The sequence below is a fragment of the Canis aureus genome, chromosome 20, assembly GCF_053574225.1.
Source record: "Canis aureus isolate CA01 chromosome 20, VMU_Caureus_v.1.0, whole genome shotgun sequence".
Classification (NCBI taxonomy): Eukaryota; Metazoa; Chordata; class Mammalia; order Carnivora; family Canidae; genus Canis; species Canis aureus.
In genome coordinates, this window is record NC_135630.1 from 38601553 (window position 1) to 38628875 (window position 27323).

Sequence of the window (27323 nt, forward strand, 5' to 3'; positions counted from 1 at the left end):
TGTGTGTGTGTGTGTGTGTGTGTGTGTCTGTGATCAATCATACATATGAATGATTTTGAGCCTAGAAATCAACGGTTCAAAAGTATTTTTATTCCACATACAAGTCCATATGGTGAAGTAGTGGGAACATTTCTCATAGCTGCTCTCCCCTGTACAGAAGCAGAGAAAGGACCCCCTCTCCCTCACCCTCCCCCCCCACCCCCCACCCCCATCCTCAACACTGGCCAACTGCACAGTGGAACCACCTAGGGAGCTTTGAAAAGCACTCCTGCCTGGGTTTCTACCCCCAGAAATGGCAATTTAATTGGGCTAAAGAACAGTCTAAGCATCCAGCCCTGTCTCTTACTGATGAAAAAAAAAAAAATTGGAGGACTCAATAATATAAATTACCAGACCTCTTCTCTGAAAGTCCGATTCAGTAGACATGGGCTGTACTCGACACTTTTTTTTTTTTTTTTTTCCAAAACCAACGTTTAGATGATTCCCGTCTCCCAAGTTGGGACGCGCTGCCTTGGACATCAGGGAGGGTAAGTTGAATCAGGTGGGTACAGGGTGAGGGCAAGGGCCGCTGGGCAAAGGAGACAGCCTCCTGGGTGGGCCCCAAGGCGGGCCCCTGGGACCCTGTGCTGAGGGATCCTCTCAGAGGAAGAGGCAAGGCAGCCTTGTCGCCCTTGGGTGCGTCCCAGCCCCGAGTCCTGAGTAGCAAGGAGAGCAGCGCCCCGGAAACGGAGCCTGGCGGGTTAGCGCCTGCCACAGCCCCAGGCGGCGCCTCTGGCCCCAGAGCCCCGGCACCGGCACCGGCACCGGCACCCGCACCGCTGCTCCCACGGCCGGGCCTCGGGTCCCGACGCTCCTCGCCCGCGGCCCGGGCCTGGCGGCTCCACGCGGTCTACCTCTGCTTGCCGAAGAGGCTCCTGAAGGCGTTGTTGTAGTTCTTGTTAAAGGCCGTGTAAATCAGGGGGTTGAAGAAAGAGTTGGAGTAGCCAAGCCACAAGAATACGCTTTTCCAGACGGGGGGCAGGCTGCAGGCGCAGAGAGGGCTGATGAGCGCGGCCAGGAAGAAGGGGATCCAGCACAGCGCGAAGACGCCGATGAGGATGCCCAGCATCAGGGCGGCGCGCTGCTCCTTCTGCTCGCGCCCCGCCGCCCCTGGGCCCCGCGCCCCGGACGCCACCTGGGCCTCGGCCTCCTTCACCTGGGAACAAAGGAGACGTGCGATGAGCGCGAAAGCCCGACTGACGCTGGGCCGAAGAGCCCCAGGGGGCTGCCCCGGGGCGCCCGGACCCCCCAGCTCCCCTGCGGCCTCCTTCCAGGCGCCCCTGGACCCTGGTCCCCCGAAAATGCTGGGCGGAAACGGTCCTGAAACTGGAGGTTAAAATAGGCCCTGAAGGCTCTTCTGGGAGTGACAGTGGCAGTCCCCGCGGTGTCAGGTGATAAGAGGTAAAGTGGGGAGGCCCAGGCCACAGGCCAGACCCGCTGGCCCGGCGGGGGGAGGCCTCGGGAGGCAAACCCGGAGCGCGGGCCCAGCTCGCTTCCATCTGAGATTCGCGGAGCGGCCTCGGGCTGGGACCAGGACCCCAAAGGAAACGGACCCCAGCCCGGGCCAGGCACAAAGTTTGCAGCCGGAGAGGCAGCCTGTAAACACCCGGATTGCAGGAAATTCTACAACTATCTGCTAAATGGGTTCTGTGTGGATTCCGGGGGGTTCTGTACTGCCCAGCTTTCAAAAGACAACTGCCAATGCCTTTGTGGGGATAACCCAGACCATTTAAGGAGCCCCCGGCCCAGTGTCCCCCCTGCCACCCCATCCTTTAGCTCCTATCTACCTCTTGGTCTCAGAGGCCACCAGCCCTCTCAGAGTGGCCTTTCTGACCCTCCAAACTCAATCACATCTCCCAGGTTGGTACCACTTTCTCCTCTTCCCTGGCAGTTTGTGCAATTATGGCCATTGCATCTGCCCCCACCCCACCCCCACCCGGGTCCAAGCTGAACCGGGCACGGACTGTGTCTTCCTCGAACGCACGGGCCCAGCAGCAGCACCCAGTGCCTGGCGGGTGCTCAGGAAACAGCTGCTGAGTTAACATGACATCTGCATTTCCCTTCCTCCCTGGGTGCTGCCTGCCAGCCATGGCGGCAGGTGCTGGGGACACACAGGGAGACAGGCTCCGAGGCAAGGGTGCATTTAGCTAGACACGCCGGGGACAGCCCCTCGGCCGCAGAGCACTATACGGCCCACAGCACGTCGTCCCCTCACACTGTGTCGGGACGACCAAAGCCCAGCAGTGGAGGAGCCCCGAGGGGGCCAGGATGCTGCAAACCTGGGGTCCCCCCCTCGGCCCCACCTTCAGATTCACTACATCAGCCTGAAAACAGATCGTGGAGGTATGGACAAGACTCCTCTCCTTTCCCAGTACACACCCCCCCGCCCCCACCTGGAGAGAGACACCACAAGGCAAGCGATGCCGCTAAGACCAAACTGCATTCCCCCCCCCCCGCCGGTCACCCTGCACCCCCCCAGAGGCCAGCCAGAGCCCCTGGGATGAGCCCTCCCAACCAAGGTGCGCCGGCCCCCCGCAGGCGGGCGTGAGCCCCATGTCCCCATTCCCCTTTAGAAGACACATACTGGCCAGTTCCCTCATCGCGGGCCACCACACGTGCCATCCTGAATCCTTCCCCCCCCCCCCCCCCCCCCCCGTGAATAGTTAGCTGTCCCCTGGGGAGGGAACACTGTTAGCAGAGCAGGAGCAGAAGTGGAAGGGGACGTGCTTGTGTTCCTCCCTCTGGGCTCAGTAATGGGCACTTCCCAGCCACTTCTCTGCTGACCTAAATGGCCTCCCCTGGAGGCCCTCCCGTGCTAAGGGAAATTCCAAATCCTTGTTATGCTGCTGTGGTAAAGAAATGGGGTGAATTCAGTTCAAAAGGGCTCCTGGGGGAAGAGAACCAGAAAAAGGCAAATTCACTGATTAAGTTGGTTTAAAATACCTGGCCTCCAGCACTGCAGCGGTTAGCAGAATCCAAGTCTGCGCCCCCAGGGCATCTGTTTGCTAGACCCCTGCGCTCCTAGCTTTCCACCTGAGCCTGCTACGGCCTGTGCAGAGAGAGAGAGAGAGAGAGAGAGAGAGAGAGACGCTGGAAGACTGTAGAATCTGAGGGGGGAGGGGCAAGATGGCAGAAGAGTAGGGTCCCCAAGTCACCTGTCCCCACCAAATTACCTTCAAATCATCCTGAAGATCTACGAATTCGGCCTGAGATTTAAAGAGAGACCAGCTGGAATGCTACAGTGAGAAGGGTTCGTGCTTCTATCAAGGTAGGAAGACGGGGAAGACTGTAGAATCTTTCCAGAAACGGCTTTAGAGAAACTGAGTCAACCTGGCTGGGATGGTCTTGATTTGCAAGGAGACTGACTAGCTTGGCTTTCGTTGTCTGAAGCGTAACATCCAACAGAAAACCAAAAGAGGCTCAGAAGAGCTCCAGAGAAGTTACTATAAAACAGATACTTTACTAAAGTCTTGTAAGGGATGGCTTGAATTCGTTCTCACATCAAACTGTTGAGGTATTATCATCTCCATCTTATTTTTTATTTTTTTTTATTTTATTTTTTAAAGATTTTACTTATTTATTCATGAGAAACAGAGAGAGAGAGAGGGAGGCAGAGACACAGGCAGAGGGGGAAGCAGGCTTCATGCAGGGAGCCCGACGCGGGACTCGATCCTGAGACTCTGGGACCATGCCCCGGGCCAAAGGCAGGCGCTAAACCGCTGAGCCACCCAGGGATCCCCTCATCTCCATTTTAGAGTTGAGAAAACACCGTGAGAAGTTAAATACCTTGTCCAAGATCACCCAGCTGCTTACCGGGTGGAAGAGCTAGAAGTCAAAGGGGAGTATTCTGAACCTGAGACCACACTCTTAATCCCTACCTGTTGTTCTGCACCTTTAGTAAAAGTGACTGATCTGGATGGGTTCCAGTGGAATCTTTTTTCTTTTCTTTTTTTTTTTATGATTTTATTTATTTGAGAGAGGGAGAGTATGAGTGGGGGAAGGGGCAGAGGGAGAAGGAAAAGCAGACTCCACACTAAGCAGGGAGCCCAACCAGGGCTCGACCCCAGGACCCCGAGATCATGACCTGAGCTGAAGGCAGACACGTCACTGAGTGAGCCACCCAGGTGCCCTAGAATCTATTTTAAGGATACTCATGCTTGAGATTTTTTCAGGATGGACGTATATGGCTTCCTGGTGATGTCTAGGGTCTCTGGCTGCAGCTCTGGGACCATCCCTGAGCTTCTCCCTCTTTCCTCTTTGGTCTTCTCTCTCCTCAGCCTCTTTACCCTGACTTTCCGTCTGCACACCTGTCTGAAAACTGATCACTCAGGCTTTAGGGAGCCTCTGACCTCTGGTTAGAACCCCCTAATTGGCATAGAAGAATGCGGCCTGTTGGATGCACACAATGGTAGGACCCGGTACTTTTGGGTCCAGGTGTAAAAGGAGTGGTGCTCCGAGTACACAGAAGTTTGGAGACACCAGATGTCATGGCCAAGGCCACACAAGCAGGACAAAGCAGAACCATGGTGCCTGCCTAGTGTGTCGGTTCCAGGGCTGTAGGGCTTCTCTGGGCCACACTGGGACGGGACCTAAAAGATGAGCTTGCCTTAACATCTCCATAGAATCTGAGGCTTTTTCATCTAAAGTTGATTAAGGACCAAATCTGCCAGACAATATACGCTTAGACGTTTGTTAGCCACCTACCGTGTATATGGGGACTCTGTCGTGATCATCTCCCATCAAGTCCCAATTTGAAATATTCTGTCCCACAATTCCCATCAGCACTCTGATGCCAGGGCACAGATTCTGAATCCTTGTTCAGAATATTGTGTCACCACCAACATTCCAAGAGGGCAGGGACCACGACTGGCATGTCCCCTGAAGAGTCCCCCTAGCACGCAGCATCATGTATGGCATATGGTAAAAACTCAGTGCAAATTTGTTGAATTAGAAAATGGGGGATTCCTTTGGATGTCCCTTGCATTTCTGCACATTTTGCTAGCGAAGACACGGACAGCCCCAGGTTTAGACTGGCTTCTCGAGGATGTTTGTAAAGCAAACAATTGGAAAATTGAGATAATGTCTGCCCATGGAAAAGCAGGCAGCTTTGCTTGCAACCCATTATAAAGGATTCAGGCTTCCTTTTTTTAAATTATTTTTTATTTTAAAGATTTTATTTATTGATTGATTCATGAGACACAGAGAGAGAAAGGGGCAGAGACACAGGCAGAGGGAGAAGCAGGCTCCACGCAGGGAGCCCGATGTGGGACTCCATCCCGGGTCTCCAGGATCACACCCCAGGCTGAAGGCGGTGCTAAACAGCTGGGCCACCAGGGCTGCCCTCAATTAAATATCTTAATAAGAAATAGGAGAGGAAACAGAAAGAAAAGGGATAGTCCTAATCACTCGTGGAACAAACATACCAGTCTGCACTGTGACCCCACAGGTCAGACATCCAGTATGGCAGTGAGACTCTTTACAAGGCTGGTGGGGTGACCACACTAATCATAGTGACCAACCAAGCCCTACACCATCTGAGAGAGGAGAGAGGACATGGAGAGAGATTTCTGATTGGGGCTGAAGGCAATCCAGATTGTTACTCGAATTCCCCGAATTCCCCGTATCTAACCAATCTAACCAGAGCTCGGCAGGTCAGGACCTGAAGAGCTGGGGCTCCAGTCTCTCTGCCCAGGCCTCACTGAGATACCCAAGCTCCATGTTGCACTTCCCAAAGGCACTTTAAGGAGATAACTAACCAAAATAATCCCTCAAAGTGAACAGAAACTGTTTAGCTTGTCTGACAAGATCAGGAAATTTCCTCCACTGCTTCTCATGTGGAAAGAAGAGAAGAGGAAGAGGAAGGGAGGGGGCAGGGGAGGGGAGGGAAGGGAAGGGAGGAAAGAGAAGAGGAGGGAAGGGAAGGAAGAGAAGAGAAGAGAGAAAAGAAGAAAGGAAAGAGAAAAGAAGAGAAAAGAAAAGTTCAGAAAGTTTTCTTGTGAAACAAAAAAAAAAAAGCAGGGCTATGCTCGAAAAAAAAAAAAAACTTTCCCTTCATCGTAATTTTATTCACAACAGAGAATAGTTTTGCTAAGCTCTTAGGTGTGATCATAACATAAGGTACAATTGCTACCATTCTTGTCTTTGGAGAACATGGATTTTTATGGGGAGTTTAGTCACCATGGATTGGCTAAAGGTCCACTGGAATTAATGCTGAGAAGGGGAATACATCTGTATTTTCAGCTATAATATCATCTGACCTGAAGTCATCTCCTTATGAGCGGATGCTAACGGAAGGGCCTCTGTTGTGGCAAGAGTTCATACCCTGAAATCCCTGGAACGCCCGGCCAGAGATTCTTGGCACAGAGGGTGGAAGGGAGGAGTAGTGGCAAGAAGGGAGACTCTGCCTTTTGCACATGTATTGTGCACACTCAGTATTCTGATTTGCCCCCGTGGGGGCTATGCCCCGATGACTACAGGCCTGCCTCAGAGAGTCACAGTTACTCCTGCACTGTGGGTTCCATCTCCCAGGAGAGCCAGGGGGAACGAAGGCTCAGCAGCACTCTCCAGAGATGGGCTTCAGGGAGTGCCCTATGCAAATCGGGTGACTACACATCCACGTAACTTTCTGGGCCGCAAGTCCAAAGCTTTCTTTAATTTTCAAGGCATCTGCAACCTATCAAGAGGTTAAGAACCATGGAGTTCGGATCTCAGTGTTCCACTGAGAAGCTCAATCTTCTCCAAGACCTACACAAATTTGAGGAGTAGCTCGTTGCAAGGTCACTGTGAAGAGACATGGTCCCTGTACCATATTTACCTCCACCCCCTCCCTTTCCCTTTCTCCCCTCCACTCTTCCCTGACAATCCAATCAGAGAGAAGAGAGAAATGGAAGTAGATGTGAAGAGACAGAATGAATGTCCCAATGTAAGGAAAATGAAGAAGTTTGTGGAGTTGGGGAAAGCCAGGGACATTTCTGAAGGTGTAGAGAAAATGCTCCTTAACACATCTAAGTACTTCTGGAAACTCTCAGACTCTCAGGTGCCAATCTTAAAAGAATCAAGCCATAGGGGCACCTGGGTGGCTCAGTGGTTGAGTGTCTGCCTTTGACTCAGGTCACGATCCTGGGGTCCTGGGATCGAGTGCCACACTGGGCTCCCCACAGGGAGCCTGCTTCTCCCTCTGCCTGTCTCTGCCTCTCTCTCTGTGTGTCTTTCATGAATAAATAAATAAAATCTTAGAAAAAAAAAGAAATTAAAACTGAACCATTTCCACGGGCCCCTAAAAGGGTAGTGTGCCTACTGTGCCCACTGAATAATTAGACCTTGCTCTCAACTTGGGCACAGCAGTCAAACAACTGGAAGGAAGAAACTTTGACGTCACATTCTAAAAAGCCAAATACATCATCTCCATTGATTTTGCTTTCTTCGTCTTCTAAATAGCAAAGGGCATGGGGCAGTAGGCAACAATCACACCCCATGGGGGTTGCTTGGTAGGGGCCAGAACATACCCTGTATGTGGGTCGGTCTAGAGAGCTGAGAGAAAGGAATGAACCCTGCCTCCCAAGAGAACGTGGGGGTGCCTCCGTGCTCAGCTGTGGTCAGGGAAGGTCAGAGTTCACATGCAGAGAATCGGGACCCTGCGCCCATGCCCCACCTTGCCTGGAGCCCAGCTGCCTCACTCCTGTGAAGGTGAGGTGCCTGTGGGCAGTGGATCAGTGCTCAGCAGTTACTTCCTGGGGACCGCGTGGAGGAGAGACCAAGTACAGAACGGGGACCTCAGCTTCTCCACTTGATAATTCTGTGGTCTTAACTGAACTCACTTTGCGGCGACTGAGTTCTATCCCCTGGAAAATGAGGGCTGGTGGCAAAGACAGTGCTCATCAAATAATCCACGTGCTTCCCTGGATTTGAGAGCCAGCGGCTGGCCCATGGGCCCAGGGCAAGGCAGCTAAAGGCTGCTGTATTGCCATCCGTCTCTTCCCCTCACTCCGCAACCTCGGAAGCCAGTCGTTCAAGACCACGTAGCTGGAAGGGGGCAAGTGGTCCGCATCCTTGAGTTGCTGCTTGGCTCTGCAGGAGGGCTGTGGGACCCGCAGTGAGCTTTGAGAGGGAGACAAGTGGCCCCTTTGGGGGTCATTTGTGGCTGAGCATATCTTAGCTTATCCTGACTGGTAGAGATAATAGGGCCAAACTGGCAGGGTCGTAGAGATGAAATTAGAAGAATGAATGTAAAGCATCAGTGTCTGGAGGGAGGGACTCACTTAGCAGACGCTGGTTTCTGGCTCTACTTTCAAAAATTGCATTTTTGCCCCAGAGAATTAAATCACTCCGCAGGAACTATCGCTGCTCTCATTCTGATAACATCTCAGTGTTGGGACCTGGCCACGAACTGCAAAACGGGTGAAGGATGTACACAGCCCCGTTACCGGAGTCTTCAGACTTCATAAATGCTCCTATTGCCCAGAGAAAGCAGTACAGATATGTTGCAGGACCCAGATTTAACTCATTTTCCCTAGAGTGCAGGAAACAGCAGATGGGAAGGAGGTGAGGTAAGGAGGGGGAAGGTGTGGACGGGGGAGGAGGGAGGAGAGGAGGTGGGAAGGTAGAGAGATAGTATTCGGGGCATATTATTTTAAAGTTCTGTTTGGGTGTCTTGTGGCCAGAAAGCTCGGAGATGCTGACTCAGCAGCATTTGGGTGAGAGCCGGGCTGAAGGCTGAAGAAGCAGGATGCTCTCCAACACTGTCACATCTAGTCTCAGAATCATGTGACCCGAGAGTCCCAGCCAGGGCTTGGACTGATACTGTGGAGTAGGGAAGAGAATTTGCAGCCCCAAAGCAGGGAGAGGGCTCGCCTTGAGGCCCCACTGTCCCCAAGTGGAAGGTCCCAACACTGGCCCTGCCTCCCAGAGTTGTCTCCTCACCCATGGCCACCCGGATTGGCCAGGCTCCTGTTCCCTCATTTCTTCTCGATATCAGCGGCCTGAATGGGGTCCCGCAAACATGACACCAGGCTGAGGTTTGCCAAGGATTACCAGGATTCTCTCGGTGCACACTGGATGGATGGAGCTATTAAAAGCCAGCCCTACCTCCGCACTCAGACAGAAAAGCTATAACCACCCCAGGCATTTCCGAGGGACCTTTCAAAGAACATCATTAATTCTGAATAAAGCTCTCCCCTACCAACACTTTCCAATTATAGTCTTGACATTCCTGTTTTATGCTACAGAATCCCTCTGCCATTTAATGAAGAGGAAAAAAGCCTGCTTTTTTAAAACGCATATGTTTGGGTAGCCTACGTATCTGAGTTAACTTTCCAAAATTAAAACTATCAACAGAAAACTTACCGTCTCCTTCTCCCCCGCCCCCTCCCGCCGGCTGTCCTTCCTCCTAGGACAGGGCACACTGGTCCCCTCTCCCCCTCATCCTTGGTTTCACTTCCCGAAGTTTCTGTTATCCCTGACCAACTACAGTCCGGAAGCAGATGGCCCTGATCATCCAGATCAGCAGTAGCCTCACACTCCACCAGGGTGCCTGTGTCCCCACGTGGGCCTCTTATCATCTCACTGCATCACCGGAGGAGGGGTGAGTACAGTAAATTATGTTGAGATAGAGCCCACATTCACATAATTCTTATTGGAGTATATTGTTAGAATTGTTCCATTTTATTATTAGGTACATTGTTAATCTCTGTGCCTGATTTTTAAATTTAACTCTACCTTAGGTCCGTTTGTATAGGTAAAACAATATAGACGGCTCCGCGCCGTCTGCAGTTTCAGGCATCCCCTGGGAGTCTTGGAAGTAGCCCTATAGACAAAGTGCAACCACTCTATTGTATTTGGGAAGTGGCAATAAGTCCTGTTATTACTCTCCAGGACCTGCGGCCTGACCACCCCCTCCCCCATAGGGGAAAGTTTGGGGCTTCCAGGGTGGGAGGGAGCTGACACGTTAGGGCCTGGCCAAAAGGCAGAAAGCTCCAGTTCTAAATACAGTCAGAGAAGTTCTGCCAAATGTGCCTTCCTCCCTCTCATCCATTTCCAGGATTCTGTTCCCGCAGATTGCCCGGGGACACCCTGTTGATCTCTACTCCAGCCACCCGGGGTGCCAGGCCCTGCGCTGGTGCCTCACACTCTTCATCTCCTGTGATCCTTCCTCCCCAAGAGCCCTATGAGCCAGGAATGAACTGGTTTAAAGATGTGGAAAAGAGATGAAGCAGCTGCCCCCGATGTCCCGGGCTGGGATTTGAACCCACAGCTCTACCTGGTTCCAAAGTCGCTAGAGGAAAGCACTGAAGTTGGGGTGGGGCGAGCAGAGTGACTCCTGAGTTCTACTTCACGCCGCTTCCCTCTTGGGCAGGCGGCTGGCCCACCCAGTCCGAGAGCCAGTTTCTGGACTGCCGAGGAGGGAGCAGGTGCGGCGGCCGCGGGAGGGACAGCCCCGTGCTCCTCTGCGCGCCCCAGGCCCTCTGCCGTCGGCACCAGCCGCGGGCCTCGCAGGGATACGATCACTGCCGCGGGGAGCGACAGGGGCGCAGCTCCTCAGCCCTCACCGCCGCGCAGACACGCTGCCCGCAGCCCCCTGCAGCCGCCGGACCGGAGCCAGCGCCCCCGCCAGCCCCACGGGGCGCCTGGAGAAGCTCCTCTCCGCGCGCCGGTGCGCGGGCGGCCAGGCCCACGGGGCGCGCCCGGGGCAGTGATGCGCCCCCTCGGTGCGCGCTCCAGCCGAGCGGATGACAATTCCCCGGGCGCTCCCGGGCGCGCCCCAAGCGCGCAGGCTTCCGCTGCCAACTCTCCGCGCGGCCCGGCTGCCTCCTCCCCTGGCACCCCCTCCTCCCCCCCGGCAGCCCCCTCCTCCTCCGGCACCCTCTCCTCCCCCGGCAGCCCCCTCCTCGCCCGGCACCCCCTCCTCCCCCAGCACCCTCTCCTCCCCCGGCACCCCCTCCTCCCCCGGCACCCTCCCCTCCCCCGGCACCCCCTCCTCCCCCGGCACCCTCCCCTCCCCCGGCAGCCCCCGGCAGCCCCCCCTACCCCGGCACCCCCTCCTCCCCCGGCACCCTCTCCTCCCCCGGCACCCCCTCCTCCCCCGGCACCCTCCCCTCCCCCGGCAGCCCCCGGCAGCCCCCCCTACCCCGGCACCCCCTCCTCCCCCGGCAGCCCCCTCCTCGCCCGGCACCCCCTCCTCCCCCAGCACCCTCTCCTCCCCCGGCAGCCCCCTCCTCGCCCGGCACCCCCTCCTCCCCCAGCACCCTCTCCTCCCCCGGCACCCCCTCCTCCCCCGGCACCCTCCCCTCCCCCGGCACCCCCTCCTCCCCCGGCACCCTCCCCTCCCCCGGCAGCCCCCGGCAGCCCCCCCTACCCCGGCACCCCCTCCTCCCCCAGCACCCTCTCCTCCCCCGGCACCCCCTCCTCCCCCGGCACCCTCCCCTCCCCCGGCACCCCCTCCTCCCCCGGCACCCTCCCCTCCCCCGGCAGCCCCCGGCACCCCCTCCTCCCCCGGCACCCTCTCCTCCCCCGGCACCCCCTCCTCCCCCGGCACCCCCTCCTCCCCCGGCACCCTCCCCTCCCCCGGCAGCCCCCGGCAGCCCCCCCTACCCCGGCACCCCCTCCTCCCCCGGCAGCCCCCTCCTCCCCCAGCACCCTCTCCTCCCCCGGCACCCCCTCCTCCCCCGGCAGCCCCCCCCGCAGTCCCCTTCCCTCGTTGGGCCGCCCGCCCCTCACCTGCACGGCGGCGGGCAGCGGCAGCACAGCCCTGCGGCGGCGGCCGAAGCGGAACTTGGCGGCCTTGTAGATCTTCCAGTAGACGAAGAGCACCACGCCGAGCGGCAGGTAGAAGGCGCCGCAGGTGGAGAAGACGGCGTAGGAGGGCTCCTGGCTCACCTGGCAGCGCTGGCGCCGCGCGTCGTACGCCTCGCCCCAGCCGAAGAGCAGCGGCGCCAGGGCGATGAGCGCCGAGAGCGCCCAGGTGAGCGCGATCAGGAGCGCCGAGGCGCGGCGGCGGGCGCGCAGCGTGTACTGCAGGTGGCGCGAGATGGTCCAGTAGCGGTCCAGGGCGATGGCCGCCACGTTCCAGATGCTGGCGGTGCAGCACAGCACGTCGAAGGAGATCCACACCTGGCACAGGCCCCGGCCCAGCCGCCAGCGTCGCCCGGCCGACAGCTCGCTCACCAGGCTCAGCGGCATCACCAGCGCCGCCACGAGCGCGTCCGACACGGCCGTCGAGGCCACCAAGGTATGCGGCACGCGGTGGAAGGCGCGGACGCGCAGGATGGTGACCAGAACCAGCAGGTTCCACAGGAAGGTGGCCGCGATCAGCAGCACCAGCAGCGTCACCACCAGCACCGTGAACACGGACAAAGGCGGCTCGCGGCCCGGCAGGGCGACCCCGCCGGGGCCGGGGCTCGGGCCGCTGCTGCAGGCCTCGGGTCCCGGAGCGAGCGCGACGCCGGCGGGGGCCACCGAGACGTTAGCGGCTTCCATGGCGCGGGACGCGGCTCCCCGCAGGGGACACGCAGGCTCCGGCGCCCCGGGGGCGCGGGCGTGCGAGGGGTCGCCGCGGGCCCTGGAGGGCAGACAGCGGTCCGGGCCGCAGTCCCGCTTTGGCTCCTCTGCGGGAGCGCCTGGAGCGAGGAAAGGGAGTGGGACCCTCGGGAGTCCGCCGGGCTCGGCGCGCCAGCCCCTCCCACCTCTCCGCGCCGTCCCCGGGGCAACGGGCTGTCACCCGGCTGGCGATCCCCGAGCGTCCGCGCGCGGGGGCGGGCTGCGGAGTGGCCCCCACCCACGGCGCGCTGCTCCGGGGCGGGGGGCGCGGGCTGCACCGGGGAGGGGGAGGGCTGCACTGGGGAGGCGGGCGGCACCGGGGATGGGGGGCAGGAGGCTGCACGGGGGTGGGGGACGGGCTGCACGGGGGGGGAGGGGCGGGAGGCTGCACTGGGGGGACGGGCTACACTGGGGCGGGTTGCACCGGGGGAGGGGGCGGGCTGCGCTGGGGAGGCCGGGCTGCGGAGTCGCCCCCACCCATGGCGGGCTGCACCGGGGCGGGGGGGTCGGGCTGCACCGGGAGGGGGGGGCGGAGGCTGCACCGGGGGGGACGGGCTGCACTGGGGCGGGCTGCACGGGGGGGGGGGGGTTGGCGGGCTGCACCGGGGAGGCCGGGCTGCGGAGTCGCCCCCACCCCTGGCGGGCTGCACCGGGGCGGGGGGGGGGCGGGCGCACGGGGGCGGCCCGAGGCCCCGCCACTGTGCGGGCCAGGCCTTCAGGCCGCCCCGCGGGTCCTCCCGCCCCCCGCCTCCCGCCGGCCGCGCAGCCCCAGGGGCGGGGAAGGCTCCCAGTCGCGCCGCGGCGCCCCCTCCGCCGACCCCTCGGACCCGCCCGGGGGCACAGCGAGAAACGGAGGCGCGCACCCCCCCCCCCCCCCCCCCGAGCGCATCCTGCTGCCTCCCCGGGGACGCTCGGGCCTGGCAGGGGCTTCGCGGTGCCCGCACGAGTTGACTCCGGCTCGGGGCGGCCGCTGCTTCCAGGCAGCTCGGCGGAGGCGCGGGAAGAGCGAGCGCGTGGGTGTGGGTCGCCCCCTCCGACCGCGCCAGCGTGCCCCCCCCCCCCCCCGCGCCCCCGGCGGCCGCGGACGGACCCGGAACGTCAGCAGCTTCCCTGCCGGCTCTTCACAGCCCAGGGACAGCTGGACTGGTTTTCTGTCGCCCCTCGGGCAGGGGTAGAAACCAATTAAATTCAACCCAACACTGCGTTACTTCTGTTCCTGGGCAGGATAGACACGTGAACGCAGACCACAACTGCCCCTCTCGGGGTGACCTCAGCGGACCCCAGGTCACCCCCGGCTCCCCACTGACACCCCAGGAGCAGAGTGAGGGTCAGCTCCCAGAGGGCCGCTTTCTGGAAAGGCCGCTGAGGCTCGGGCAGGTGGAAGGGTTTTCCCTTCCCTGGCCCACGGGGCCGTCTTTGGGGATCTGGACCAAGCAGGGAGGACACCCCAAGAATGCTCCTCTCGTCTGCTCGCCCTTCTTCACCCCTTTGGTAAGTAGGTACTTTCTGCTTCCTGCATACTGTGTAGGGCAGGTCGGGAGCACACTCGCAGGGCAGAGAGAGCAACATTCGAGAAAGTCAAAAATACAGGCAGAAGTGTCAGGTGGCTGATAAAATCTCAGAAGTGGGCTGTTCTGGGATCACAGAGACGGGGATGCTGTGGTCAGAGAAGGCTCCCCACGTCCTGAAGTGCAGGGAGGGAGTGTGGACAGTGGACAAGAGGAACGGAGGGTTGCACGGGGCACGCGGCAGGAGCATATAAAAGCGGGGGGGGGGGGGGGGCAGCGAGACAAACAGGCAGGGGGACCGGCCTTCGAAATAGTTTCACAAATAACTCCCCCCCCCCATTTTATTGGACAAAATTGTAAGAAGAACAAAGTGTATCAGAAACGTGAAAGCACTCGTATTGCCCCAGACGCCCGACTCGCTGTGCTTTTGCTTTTAGCCACATTTTTTAAACCTGAAATTAATTTTTTTTTTATTTTGCAGACTTGGCTTAACACGTTCCATGTCGCTATATATTCTCTTCATACTTGCACTTTTTATCTTGTACCATTGATTACTTGAGAGACTTTGAGCAACTTAGACTCTGTTTGCTCATTTCAAAAAAAAGGCTCAGGACACCTGTCAGGAGATTATTATAGAACATTATAGTTAGAGGAAGCCAGGGCACGGGCTGAGGAAGTGTCCAGCACATGGCGACGAGTTGCTACTATTCAACTTTGAGTTTAAACCTTCGGTTCAGTTCTCTTGGGTTTTTTTTTTTTTTTTTTTTTTTTTTTTTTTGAGGTAGATCCTGCTTTTACAGTTGTGACCCTCAAACATTGCAACAAAGAAAATTCTTCCACACATTTTATTTCCCCTTGATCTTACCCACACCCCTTTTAGGCCTCATTCCCATTTGCAGACAGAGAACAGAAAGGTCTGCGGACTTGCCTTGTGCCTCACAGCTGGGACTCAGCTCTTCTGACCGCCCCTCACCCCCACCCCGTGTCCATGAAGCCAAGCAGCCGTCTGTACACTGGAGTGGGCTCCTGTCCGATTGTTTCCCTTTAACTCTTTTGTACAAATTACTTTATATAAAAAGTCTGTTTGTCATGTTAGAGAACTATATTGTCTCTGGGACACTGCGTGGCTCAGTTGGTTAAGGGTCTGACTCTTGATTTTGGCTCAGAGTCAAGTTAGGCTTGACTTTTTTGGCTCAAGTCAGCTCAGGACCCTCGATGTCAGGGTCCTGAGATGAGTCCCACACCAGGCCCTATGCTGGGTGTGGAGTCTGTTTAAGATTCTCTCCCTCCCTCTCCTATGCTCCTCCCCCGACCCTGGCATCCCTGTGTGCACATTCTGGTACTCTCTCTCTCTCTCTCTCTAAAAAAAAAGAAAGAAACCCATATTGTCTCAATTACAAGTCTGCGTGGGCTTCTCCACCCTCATCTTAGATCACTCTTGTCCTGCTCATGGCACTGCAGACACCCTGGCCTCAGGTGTCTTGAGCAGGACAAGCACATTCCATTCTCAGGGCTCTGGTGGGTGTGCTGTTCCCTCTCCATGGGATGCTCTTCCGTCTCGAGTCTCATTCACTCACTCCACTGCGGGCTCTGCTCCAGGATCACCGTCCTCAGGCTCCCCTGAGCATCCATCTACAGCCTATCCCTCTCTCTAAAGGCACCCTCCTTGCTTAAAACCAAAGTGAGAAAGTAACTCTGAAATATGTTGGAGGAATATAAAGCTGGAACTACACACAGGAACACACTTTCTGATTAAGAAAATACACAAAAGGAGAAAAGAAATGAGTAACACAGAATCTATTATATAAATATCAGTTCTAATGAGACAAAAAGATTCTAAAAGTCCTAACTTTACCTTTTGAATAAAGATATAAAAAATGAACTAAACGTCTTCAGATTTTGCATTGTCAATAGCAGAAGCTTTTTTTGGTAATGAGTAAATCTGATCAGAAAGGTAAATTAATTAATCGATAAGGTGTTCTCCATCCCACTATTCTGCTTTAGCTTCACAACACTTCACAAAGTGACATCACGTTATTTCCTTCCTTTTTGTTACCTGCCTTGGCCACTAAAGTCTAAGCTCCTCCTAGACACAGAATCTTCTCACTGCTGTACCTCACCATCTAGTTCTGTCCACGCAGAAGGTGATCGAATAAATTTGAATGGCTGTGTTGAGCGAATGAAAGAGGCATTGCTGGGAGAGGTGATCCATGGGCCCGGAGCGCCTGCACGTTCCGCAGGGCACGCCAAGGATCCAGGGTCTTGACTGCTCGCTACCCAGGCCACTTGTCAGAGTTGTGTTTGCAGCAAGCGGCTTTTGGGGTGAGGTGAGCTCTCCCCGCTGGGCAAAGGGCAAGCTTGCTTCTGCTCCCATAGGAGTGGGGGAACCCCAAGCTCCCCTAACACCTGTCCAGGTGTCCATCACTGGCCCTTTGGTAACCCCTGTGGGACCTGGGAAATGTGGGGAGCCGGCACGAATGAGCTCAGGCTACAGCTTCTGCCCAGAGGAATAAAGTCCTTAGTCTCTGACCCACTGTCTCGTTTCTTCTGACGGCAGCTTTGAACACGTACCAAGGAGGTTGTTGCTGGTGAGAACCACCAAATCCCCGCCCCCCCCCCCCCCCTGCACTGTGCCTACCAGGCATTTTGATGGCTCATTTTTAAATTACAATTAGAATTCTTTTGCCCCTTTGGGGTGCCCCCTTTCGGTGCATTTTCTCCCAAATTTAATAATGGAGCTGAAACAAAGGAACAGTATGAATGTTCTTTTTACATATTTCCAAATTGTACCTCAGAGAGATTTAATAGATTTATTGTTCTCTTGGCTCCGGCTTTGGAGGAACGAGAGAGAGAGAGAGAGAGAGAGAGAGAGAGAGAGATTGACAACTTTGCCAAAATCAATGTTTTTTTCATTAGAAGAAAAATGTTTAATTGGTGTCTTATGATATGTTTTTTTTTTATATGTTTTGTTTTAATTTGCATTTCTTCAATGGCTAAAAATCCTGCATTTTTCCACATGGTGATTTATCATCTATATATCCTTGTGTAGAGCTGTTCATCTCATTTTAACTACTTTATACAGGAACCTGGATACTGAACTTAAGAATATCGAGAATATTGATCAATTGCAATGTAATTAGGGAGCAGGGACTTTTTTTCTTTTTTAAGATTTTATTTCTTTATTCATGAGAGACATAGAGGCAGAGACACAGGCAGAGGGAGAAGCAGGCTCCCTGAGGGGAGCCTGATGCAGGACTCGATCCCAGGACCCTGGGACCATGACCTGAGCAGAAGGCAGAAGGCAGACACTCAACCACTGAGCCAACCAGGTGCCCCTAGGGAGCAGATTTTTTTTTTTTTTAATTAAAAAAATTTTATTGGAGTTCAATTTGCCAACATATAGCATAACACCCAGTGCTCATCCTGCCAAGTGCCCCCCTCAGTGCCCATCACCCAGTCACCCCACCCCCCACCCACCTCCCCTTCCACTAGCCCTTGTTCGTTTCCCAGAGTTAGGAGTCTCTCATGTTCTGTCACCCTCACTGATATTTTCATTCATTTTCTCTCCTTTCCCTTTATTCCTTTTCACTAATTTTTATATTTCCCCAAATGAATGAGACCATATAATGTTTGTCCTTTTCAGATTGACTTACTTCACTCAGCATAATACCCTCCAGTTCCATCCACATCGAAGCAAATGGTGGGTATTTGTCATTTCTAATGGCTGAGGAATATTCCATTGTATACATAGACCACAGCTTCTTGATCCATTCATCTTTCGATGGACACCGAGGCTCCTTCCACAGTTTGGCTATCGTGGACATTGGGAGCAGGTTTCCATCAGTGTCGTCACATATCTTTTTCTCTGTGATTCCTCTCTTTTGCATTTATTACATTGTGTTGAATAAGGTTTTCTTTTATATAGTAGGACACATCGATCCTGTCTCCATCAATGTCCTTAATTTACTCCAGAATCGTAAGTCGCTTTCCTGCCCTCTATTTCTGCTATGAAAGTTTATGAATAGCTGCAGCAACGTTACTCTGATTCCGCTGGAGCCGTGTGGGCCACAGCAGGCGGTGGGGTCCGGTCCCGGCCTTCCTATCCCCGTGCTGCGTGGAATCCTGTCCAGGGGAACCCTGTCCTGGTTGTTGAGAGCAAGACATGGTGTTGGTACAAAGGGAGATAAGAAGCTGTCCTGACCCTGGATCCCTTTCAGCCACCAGAGAAGCAAATCTGATAACCCAGAATGCAGCAAGATGTGCCAACAGCCAATTGGAGGTATAGACAAAGGTTTCTGGTCTTGCAGGGAGGAGAAATCCCCTCCAGTGAGGAGGCGCTGAGAAGGTCTCTTGAAGGAGGCAGATTCTGACCTGGACATTAAGAGCCTGGAGGATTTTTATTGACAGGGGTGAGGGGAGAGGAGGAGAGAACACGGTGGCGCAGGAAGAGAGGGGTGAGCAAAGGCTTGCCGGCAGGGGAAGAGCAGCCACATAGTGAACACATCAGCAGAGAAGGATCCAGAAGCGCCCACCATTGACCAAACGAGGATTTATTCAGTTTAATCAGCTTGTCCATTTTTGTTTTTAATGAAAACGTAGGGAGAACGTTTCTATCATCTTCCGTCAGCTGATCCTTCTCTTTCTCTTTACTGCTGTCATGCCGCTTCCATGATTCTGTCTCTGGGTTGTGGTGCGGTTATTAAAAAGCATTCATTCTTTGCTAGTATTGCCCTTGTTCTTCCAGATGATGTTTTAATATCACTGTGTCAGGCTTTTTTTCCCATTTGTTCATTAAGTCTCCGACAAGCATTACCTCCCTTGAGAAGCTCTTCTGATCCCCACTTGTGCTGCACCCCCAGACTCCACTGGTGCCCGGCTCTGGCTGGCCCTGGAGGCCAGTCCAGTGACAGAGACACATTTCTGTCTCTACTAGATGACAGGGGCCCTGAGGATTTGGTGGGGCCTTTCCCTGCTCTTCCTCCATTACTTGGTGCCTGGAGTGGCTCCTCAACCTGCATGGAGGAAGGGAGGGAGGGGGGGAGGAAGGAAGGAAGGAAGGAAGGAAGGAAGGAAGGAAGGAAGGAAGGGAGGGAGGGAGGGAGGGAGGGAGGGAGGAAGGAAGGAAGGAAGGAAGGAAGGAAGGAAGGAAGGAAAGAAGGGAGGAAGGAAGGAAGGAGGAAGGAAGGAGGGAGAGAGGGAGAGAGGAAAAAAGGAAGAAGGGGGATCCCTGGGTGGCGCAGCGGTTTGGCGCCTGCCTTTGGCCCAGGGCGCGATCCTGGAGACCCGGGATCGAATCCCACGTCGGGCTCCCGGTGCATGGAGCCTGCTTCTCCCTCTGCCTGTGTCTCTGCCTCTCTCTCTCTCTCTCTCTGTGACTATCATAAATAAATAAAAATTTAAAAAAAAAAAAAAAAAAAAAGGAAGAAGGGAGGGAGGGAGGGAGGGAGAGAGGAAAGAAGGAAGGAAGAAAGGATGGAGGAAGGGAGGGAGGGAGTTAAGAAAGGAAGGATGGAGGGAGGGAGGGCCAGTTCACTGAAGATGGGGGAACAGTTGAGGGTGTTTAAGGGTATCAGGGAAAATATCTTATTATAGAAGGTGAGAAGGAGTCTGCTAAGCACAAAGCTAAGTAGAAGTGAAGAAACAGTAACAAAAAAAAAAAAAAAGGAGGAGGAAATAGAATTTCCAAAAGACTGAAAGAAGCAAAGCACCCAAGTCTGTAGCCAGGGAGGAGGTCAGGGCAGGGTCTAGGAGAATTCTTGCATCACAGCTCAAACACCACCACCTTAGAATGGTCTGATTCCTTCGTTCACAAACTCCAGCGTGCGTGGGGAGAGCTTATTAAAGTACAGATTGCTGGGACGCCAGACCCCACCACCCCAGGGTTAGGTCTGGGCTAGGGGCCAAGAGGTCGCATTTATAACCAGGTGCTGCTGCTGCTGATCCAGGGACCGCACTGTGAGAACCACTGGTCTAACGTGGGCTTTCAGCCATTCTCCATCCACCCTGCATTTGCTCTCACTAACTCACTAACCCTCATTGAATGCCAAGGACTTTCTATACATTAACACATTTAATTTTGACAGTAATCTTATGAGATACTTTTACTACCTCCATTCTACTCATGAAGGAATCAGCAAGACAAAGTAAGTTTTGGTACCAAAATCCTGTTGCTGAAGTCTGTGTGACTGTAAGCAATGTCAAATGCTATAAAGAAGTCAGGCTGTCAAGGGTGGGATCATGGACGAGCTACTTCTGTGCCTCAGTGTCTTAATAAGCGGGGATTAGAGGAGCAGGTATCTTAGAGGACTGTTGGCTTAAATAAGTTAATTCACAAGAATTATCATTATAATTATCATCTGAAATGTACACGATGCTTAAGGGTCTACTTTTCCAACTAGAACACAAATTCCTTGAGGACAAGAAACTTGTTCTGTTGGCTGCTGGGACCCGGAACAAAGCCTGACACCTTCTTGACCCTTAAAAATTCATCTTGTTGTCTTTTGCCAAACAATGTTTTCTTTTAAAAGCAACATGATTCCTATTTTGGAGATTCAGCTTTTATTATATTTGCATATAAATATCTAAATGCATTTACTACCTCCATCTCGGCCAGAATTTCTCAACCTAAGCATTCTTGACATTTGGGCTAGATAATTCTTTGAAGAGTATGTGTGCGGTGGTGGGGAAGCTGTTGTTCTAGGATTACAACAGCTAGAAGTTGTTTAGCAGCATCTTTGATCTCTACTAGATGCCAGTAGCAAGTCCCCAACTGTGACAATCAAAAATGGCTCCAGACATTGTCAAGTGTGCCCTGGGGGTCCAAGTTGCTACAGCTGAGAACTGCTGACTTAAGCCAATTGGATGTTTCTGACTGGCCTCTCCCCTGTGGAATGCCCTGCGTGACCACAGGAATTCTGAGTCTAGAACTTCCAGGTCCCCCGCCTGTGCTTTCCCAGAGAAAGCCCCTTCACAATGGCATGGCCTCCCACAGGATAACCTATATTCTTAACAAGGAATCAGAGGGAAAACCACTGGGTGCTGGATATAGCTGTCGGGGATCACCATATTGCGAGGGTTAGCCACCTCCCTCCACGTGAGGATTCCTCTTCTCTCTAGAACTGCGGCTTCAACAACCCCTCAGTCCTCACACACCATAGCCCATTTCTAAGGTGACCAACCCCCAGAATGTTTACTCCCATCCGAAATAAATGTTCCTCCCTGGGCCTTGCCTTAGTCCCTGGACAAATAACTAGCTCCAGCTGAAACCCCAGAAGAGGTACGTTCCCTGAAATTAGTCATCCAGTCTGCAACAAAGCCTGATGAGAAGCTTTAAGAACAAAGTATGAAGTGAAGAGACACACTGCATCCTTCCGGCTACGGTCCTGGCGCCACTTTGCTCCTATCCCAGATGGTTACGTTCTTGAACAAGCGTGCTTCGGCACACACACACACTCCTCAGGAACAAAGCAAAATATTTTAAGGACATTGGAGTCTAAATCCACATCTGGAGGAATTTTTTCACACCTAAAGGGAACATGATCAGCAGAGAAAACTTCCACACAGAGGGAAAATAGTCTTTTATGGGGACTTGCAGATCTTGTGCTCCCTGAACCTCTCTGTTCCAGAAAGGATTGCCCCTTTGCCTTGGCATGACCAAAATGCTCAAAAGAGCTGCCTGCCAGCAAAGGTGAAATTCAGGCCTCCACCTCCAGGAAAACCAGAGCTGCCTGCGACTTTAAAATAGCCGTCTCTCCCTCTCACACCCACTGCTTATCTTAATCAAGGTTTTAAAAAGCATGTAAGCTAGTCTCAGCCAGGTACCCCATTATATCTAGAGTTGGAAATAAGTCCAGAAATATATCCTATATCCTCTATACATTAACATATGCCATATTGTCATCTGCCTTTAGAAAACTATTTTCAACCACATTTCTTCATTTATGTCTTACGGTGAAATTGAATCCTTTTTAAAAAGCACATTCCTCTTTTCTGCTATAATCTACTGTGGCTGGTCCTCAGCCCTGCAGACCTGTGTTCTCTATGGGGCTGGAGATGCCAGTCTCTCCCATCTCACACCCAGGAAGAAACTGCCCTGGCCTCTTTGTTGGCTCTGGCCTCCCCACTACTGTGGCTTTGCTTTTGAATGAAAGTGGGTGAAAATAATTTCTCCAGAGAAGCAATGGGCTTATCTCCAACCCACTATCAAAGTAATGTTAATAATCAGATGGTGATGGGGAAGAGAAAACATGTTCCAGGAAACATTCAGGCATAATTGGCGTTTGTTTTTCCATTGTGTGGGTGTCGGGGCTAATTTGTTTGCAGGAATGTGGGGAGAGAGAGAGCCTTAGAGTAATTGTACCTCCCACTACTCTTGGATTTTTAATTAGCAGATGGGCTCCCTTTCCCCCCTCCCCCCAGCTGCTTTCTTTTACAGGACCAAAGGTAGGTGGTTTTGTTTTTTGTTTTTTCATTTCCATGCATTCAAACTTCAACCCTTAAAAATCCCACCGCTCCCGCTAAAGCAAAGGCCTCTGGCAAAGACTCTTGGTCTAGAGCTGGAAGCTCTCCAGAGTCAGTGATGATAATGAAGACCACCCCGTACCTGCAGGGCCCTACACGCACGGGTCCCATCTCATCCACGGTAGGCAGCTGAAGACTCTACCCGGTTCAACAGTCTCCAGGTTCGTTGGTCCATTCCCACCGGATTCTTATTCCCTCTGGCTCATCTTGCCACTTGTTGGGGCCTCATCAGAAGAAGGGATAGAAGCAGAATAAGGGGGATCCCTGGGTGGCGCAGCGGTTTGGCGCCTGCCTTTGGCCCAGGGCGCGATCCTGGAGACCCGGGATCGAATCCCACGTCAGGCTCCCGGTGCATGGAGCCTGCTTCTCCCTCTGCCTGTGTCTCTGTCTCTGTCTCTCTCTCTCTCTCTCTCTCTGACTGTCATAAATAAATAAAAAAAAGAAAAAAAAAGATTCTCTTTAAAAAAAAAAAAAAGAAGCAGAATAAGGCGTGGAAGCAGGGGGGTGCATGCAAGAGAGTGGTAAGCGTTCACAGGAAGGCAACACTGAGAAGGAGGGTTATAACCAGGTTTGGAATTACCTACATTCCATTACACACCACACTCTGCATTGAGTCTCAAGAAGGTGATTTAGCCCCAGATCCTATAACTGAAGCATCAGCTCTAGGATGACCAATAGTTGCAATTTCGAACAACCCGGGAATAAAAAAGTGTTTAAAACAAAGCAAATTCCAGAACTTGAAGACTCTTAATTTGGAAAGGTAAGTTAAGAAATTGCCTGAAGTATAAATGAGAAAAATAGACCAAGACAAGATGACACGTGGTAAGTTTAATTTATAGATTTATAGGGTGAATAGAGAGAGCCATAAAGAAATATCCTACCAATTTGTGGCTTGTTGGTGAATTTTATTTATTTATTTTTAAATTTTATTCATTTATTTTATAACAATTAACAAATTTTTTAAGATTTTATTCATTTATTCATGAGAGACACACACACACACAGAGAGAGAGAGAGAGAGAGAGAGGCAGAGACACAGGCAGAGGGAGAAGCAGGCTCCATGCAGGGATCCCGATATGGGACTCAATCCCAGGACGCCAGGATTAGGCCCTGGGCCAAAGGCAGGTGCTAAACCACTGAGCCCACCCAGGGATTCCCACACTCATTTATTTGAAAGAGAGAGGGAGGGAGAATTTCCAGCGGACTCTGCACTTAGTGCAGGGCCAGACTTGGGGCTCAATCCCATATCCTGAGACCATGACCTGAGCTGAAACCAAGAGTTGGACGCTCAACCCACTGAGCCACCCAGGTACCCCTTGTTGGTGAATTTCAGCTTAAAGTTTGGAAAAGTATGAATTATTTGGAAAAAGTAGATTCTAAGAAAAATCCCTCACTCACTGTTCTGCCTCATAATTCCTGGATGAAATCCCCAATTCTGCCCACCAACCTTGAGGGCAGAGGTATTATGATTTCTGAAAGCCCCAGACTTTCATTCTGGGGGAGGGCAGTGGCTGGTTCTGAGAGGACTTCAGATTCTTGCTGCAGTAGAGCATATCCCCGTGGCCCTGTGGTTCCTCTGTTCCTCCTGTGATGAGGTGGGGGGAGTAGGGAGGGCAGTGGAAGGGAGGGGGAAAGGAAGGGAGAGGGGGGTTGCCTCAAAGAACTTCAGAAGTGGGAAGCTGGAAATAATGCTTTCAAGTCACTGGATCACCCTGACGGGCTCATCTCCACCTCCTTGTTTTCTCCCACTGCCTTTCTCTCCTTTCGATCTTTCTCTCTGCTGGAATTTGATTTCTTATAAATGGTAGGAGAGTTATTACCACACCTCCTCCATGGACCTTCTTTGATGTTTATCATTTCTGATTCCGACACATTTCAGGCGCACACTCTTATCTCATGAAGTCTAAACTGCTTTTTTTGGCCCTTCCAGAAAGTCTGATCTCTGGGTACTCTTAAACTTGAAGCAAACTTAACTCTTACCCTTAAAAACTTGGTTTAAGCCATGGATCAATTTTCCTTCTATGAAATCTTTCTTTCATTTTCTCAGGGTTACAGAGAAAGCAGAGGGCTTTAAAGGTTCTTTGTTTTGTACCCACTTTTCCTCCAGCTTCTCCACATACTTCTTGAACAAGGACATGACCTGAGGCTCAGTGTGCCAACCGAATAAAGAACAAAGTGGCATCTCTGGAGACTGAAGATGTGGGTGGGTGCTGGTGTCAGCTCAGCGCTGGCCAGCAGAGTGCCCTTTGGTCAGCTCTCCAACCCTAAAAACAGAGTGACTACCTTGTCACCGTCTGCTGCAGATGACACTTGACAAGTTATCATGGTGGACCATTTCTGCCATCACTTCCTCTTTAAGCTATCAGAGTTGACACCCTGGTCAACCTCGCAATGGGCTTAGACTGTAGGGGGGTGGAGGTTCAGCTGCTCACTCAGCCCAAACCTTCATTCATCCCCAAAGGAGATGTTTGCCGTGTGTGACAACCTCCTGCACACTCATCTCCACCTCAGCACCTCTGTTCTAGGGAACCCCACCTGCAACAGCTGTGAGGAGGTAGGATGCAGAAGACACGAGTTGAGAGACCAAAAAAATACACATGAAATAGACCGGTGGCAACACAAGATGACGACTAGTAAAGAATCATGAGCTACCAAACAATGCATTCATAGGAAAACACGGATGGGCTGCAAGGCATGAGGGGAGGCTTCCTGGAGGAGGCGTTTAAGAGCTGGGACTTGCCTAGGGGTTGGATTTGAAACGGACGAGAAAGGCACAGGAGGCTTTAGGTAGAGGAAGTTGCTCAAGTGATTTGAGGAGGAACACCCCCGGTTTGAGAAAGAGGAGTTGTGCGAGCAAAGCAGATACTTAGTTGTGGGGTGGAGCGAGCTGGGTATACGGCTTCGAAAAGCTTGATCGGGGTTCGACGTCGCATCTGGAAGACTTCTGGCCACCAGACAGAGGCACCCCATACTCACGAGTGGTGAGGAACAAGCCAGCACGCTGGAGCAGAACTGGAACACACGAAGCGTACTTCAGTGTAGGGGACTCTGTTGGTGCTGGGTTGGCAGAGATTTCAGAATTCTTGATACCAGTAGTTGCAAATCGCTCTCATTTTGACTTAATTTTTAAGCTGTTGTAAAGAACAATGACCCAAATTTCACTACACGTGTAGCTGAACTTCTGGCTGTTCCATTGCAGGCGCACATTGTGATGGGTCTGCGAGAGGGCCGGGGCACGAGCCACCAGGCTTGACCCTCCTGGGTGTGCGTGTTTAGGAGGACTATTTTGCCAGCAGTTTATACAATGGGTTGGTGTTGGGACAAGGAAATGAAGCGGGTTGAGAATTTCACTGATGTAAGTGGGGAGTGAAGGGAGCTGGGACAGACATCGGAGCAAGTGAAGCATGGATCAAGATCTCATTCCTTTTTGTGGCTGAATTAATGTGAAGCCACATTTTTTTGACCGTCATCTGTTGGTGGATGCTGGGTTGCTTCCACCTGTTGGCTATTGTGAATAACGCTGCAGTGAACATAGGCAGGTGAGGAAGTGTTTGAGTTCTTGTCTTCAGTTCCTTTGGGCATACACCTGGGGGTGGAATATACACCTGCTGGGTCATACGGTAATTCTGTGTAATTTAATAAACTAGCTCTGTATCTTTTACTCAAGGTCTTGTTGGTTTTCTAGTGCATGTCTTTTTGAAAATAGGTAAAGTTTAAATCACATACAAAGGATCAAAGTAAAAAACAAAAACGCTTAACTGCTTTCAAGGAGCTCACATTGTGAGCTATGTGTTTGTGTTATGAAATTCTGTGCAAGCTGCTTTACACTTGGGGTACCTGTGGCTCAGTCAATTAAAGTGTCTGCCTTCGGTTCAGGTCGTGATCCTGGGCTCCCTGCTTGGCGGGGAGTCAATACTTACCTTCTCCTGATATACATCCCCCCACCCCTGCCCTGCCCGCTGGCACATGCTCAAATAAATAAATCAAATCTTTAAATAACAACAAATTGCTTTTCACTTTCCAGATGATCTTGTCATGGAAGATTTTCTTGCTTTATGCCTTTTTTTTTTTTTTTTTTTTTGAGTGTCTTGTGTTATGCTTCTATGGTCTGGTGGAGATTTTTCTGTTTCCTGAGCAATCAGACAATTGAAGTCATCTAGTCAGGCAAACTGTTAGTCCTCATTGTATTTTGGGGGTAACATTTATATTCTGTTGGCCAGATAATGAAACTTGCGGGATCTTAGTGTTGTTTGAGGATGAAATGATGCAGGGCTATGGAAGCCACTACAACCAGACCCTTTACGCTGCCAAGATTGACTCCATAACAAATTCTGGAAATTCTCAGATTATCTTTCTTTAAAAACTTCTCCAAATACTAGCCATTATTTCCATTTAGGACTTCAGGAAGGGCTAATGGCAGTCGTACATGATGGAAATAAAACATGCTTTCTTTTCTTTCTCTTTCTTGCATGTTTTGAATATGAAATGGGGTAAAGATGACCTTTGGGTGTTGTTTCCAAATCTCTAAAAAATTATACCAGCATGTAATAGAAAAAGAAAGCACTTGACAAGTCTAACATCCTTTCAAGATAAAACAATCAACTAGAATTAGAAGGGAACTTCCTCAACATAATCAAGGATAGTGATGAAAAACCCACAGCTAGCATCATGTTCAATGGTGAGAGTCTGAAGCTTTCCCTCTAAGATTAAGAAAGACAAAGATGC

The 27323-nt window shown here is 52.6% G+C and overlaps 2 protein-coding genes across 4 annotated transcripts; one reads left to right on the plus strand and one right to left on the minus strand.

Annotated features, from left to right (window-relative positions):
• Window positions 1-68: 68 nt before the first annotated feature.
• Window positions 69-12783, minus strand: LOC144291718 (5-hydroxytryptamine receptor 5B-like). The gene is made up of 2 exons (XM_077861431.1): window positions 11752-12783; window positions 69-1195 (listed from the first exon to the last, which is right to left on the minus strand). The coding sequence occupies exons 1-2, from the start codon at window positions 12508-12510 to the stop codon at window positions 890-892; spliced, it is 1065 nt and encodes a 354-aa protein (XP_077717557.1). The 5' UTR covers window positions 12511-12783; the 3' UTR covers window positions 69-889.
• LOC144291719 (uncharacterized) lies at window positions 11856-26259 on the plus strand. 3 transcript variants are annotated; one of them, XM_077861433.1, is made up of 3 exons: window positions 11856-11995; window positions 13795-14061; window positions 24706-26259. In XM_077861433.1, exons 1-3 carry the CDS (start codon window positions 11975-11977, stop codon window positions 24763-24765), a joined length of 348 nt encoding a protein of 115 aa, XP_077717559.1. In that variant the 5' UTR covers window positions 11856-11974; the 3' UTR covers window positions 24766-26259. The 3 variants fall into 3 exon arrangements, 2 of the variants coding, with proteins under 2 accessions (XP_077717559.1, XP_077717558.1); XM_077861432.1 differs by lacking the exon at window positions 24706-26259 and adding an exon at window positions 14560-16920; XR_013359119.1 differs by lacking the exon at window positions 11856-11995 and adding an exon at window positions 12122-12262.
• Window positions 26260-27323: the final 1064 nt, after the last annotated feature.

What these genes read in the sequence shown, in the direction of transcription:
- LOC144291719 (XM_077861432.1), top strand. Translation starts at nt 11,975, where the DNA reads ATGAGCGCCGAGAGCGCCCAG. An exon ending in TGAGCGCCGAGAGCGCCCAG is followed by an intron (nt 11,996 to 13,794) that starts GTGAGCGCGATC and finishes GTTCCTGGGCAG; the next exon opens with GATAGACACGTGAACGCAGA. An exon ending in CGCCCTTCTTCACCCCTTTG is followed by an intron (nt 14,062 to 14,559) that starts GTAAGTAGGTAC and finishes TTTATTTTGCAG; the next exon opens with ACTTGGCTTAACACGTTCCA.
- LOC144291718 (XM_077861431.1), bottom strand. Translation starts at nt 12,510, where the DNA reads ATGGAAGCCGCTAACGTCTCGGTGGCCCCCGCCGGCGTCGCGCTCGCT. An exon ending in CGCTGCCCGCCGCCGTGCAG is followed by an intron (nt 1,196 to 11,751) that starts GTGAGGGGCGGG and finishes CTTTGTTCCCAG; the next exon opens with GTGAAGGAGGCCGAGGCCCA.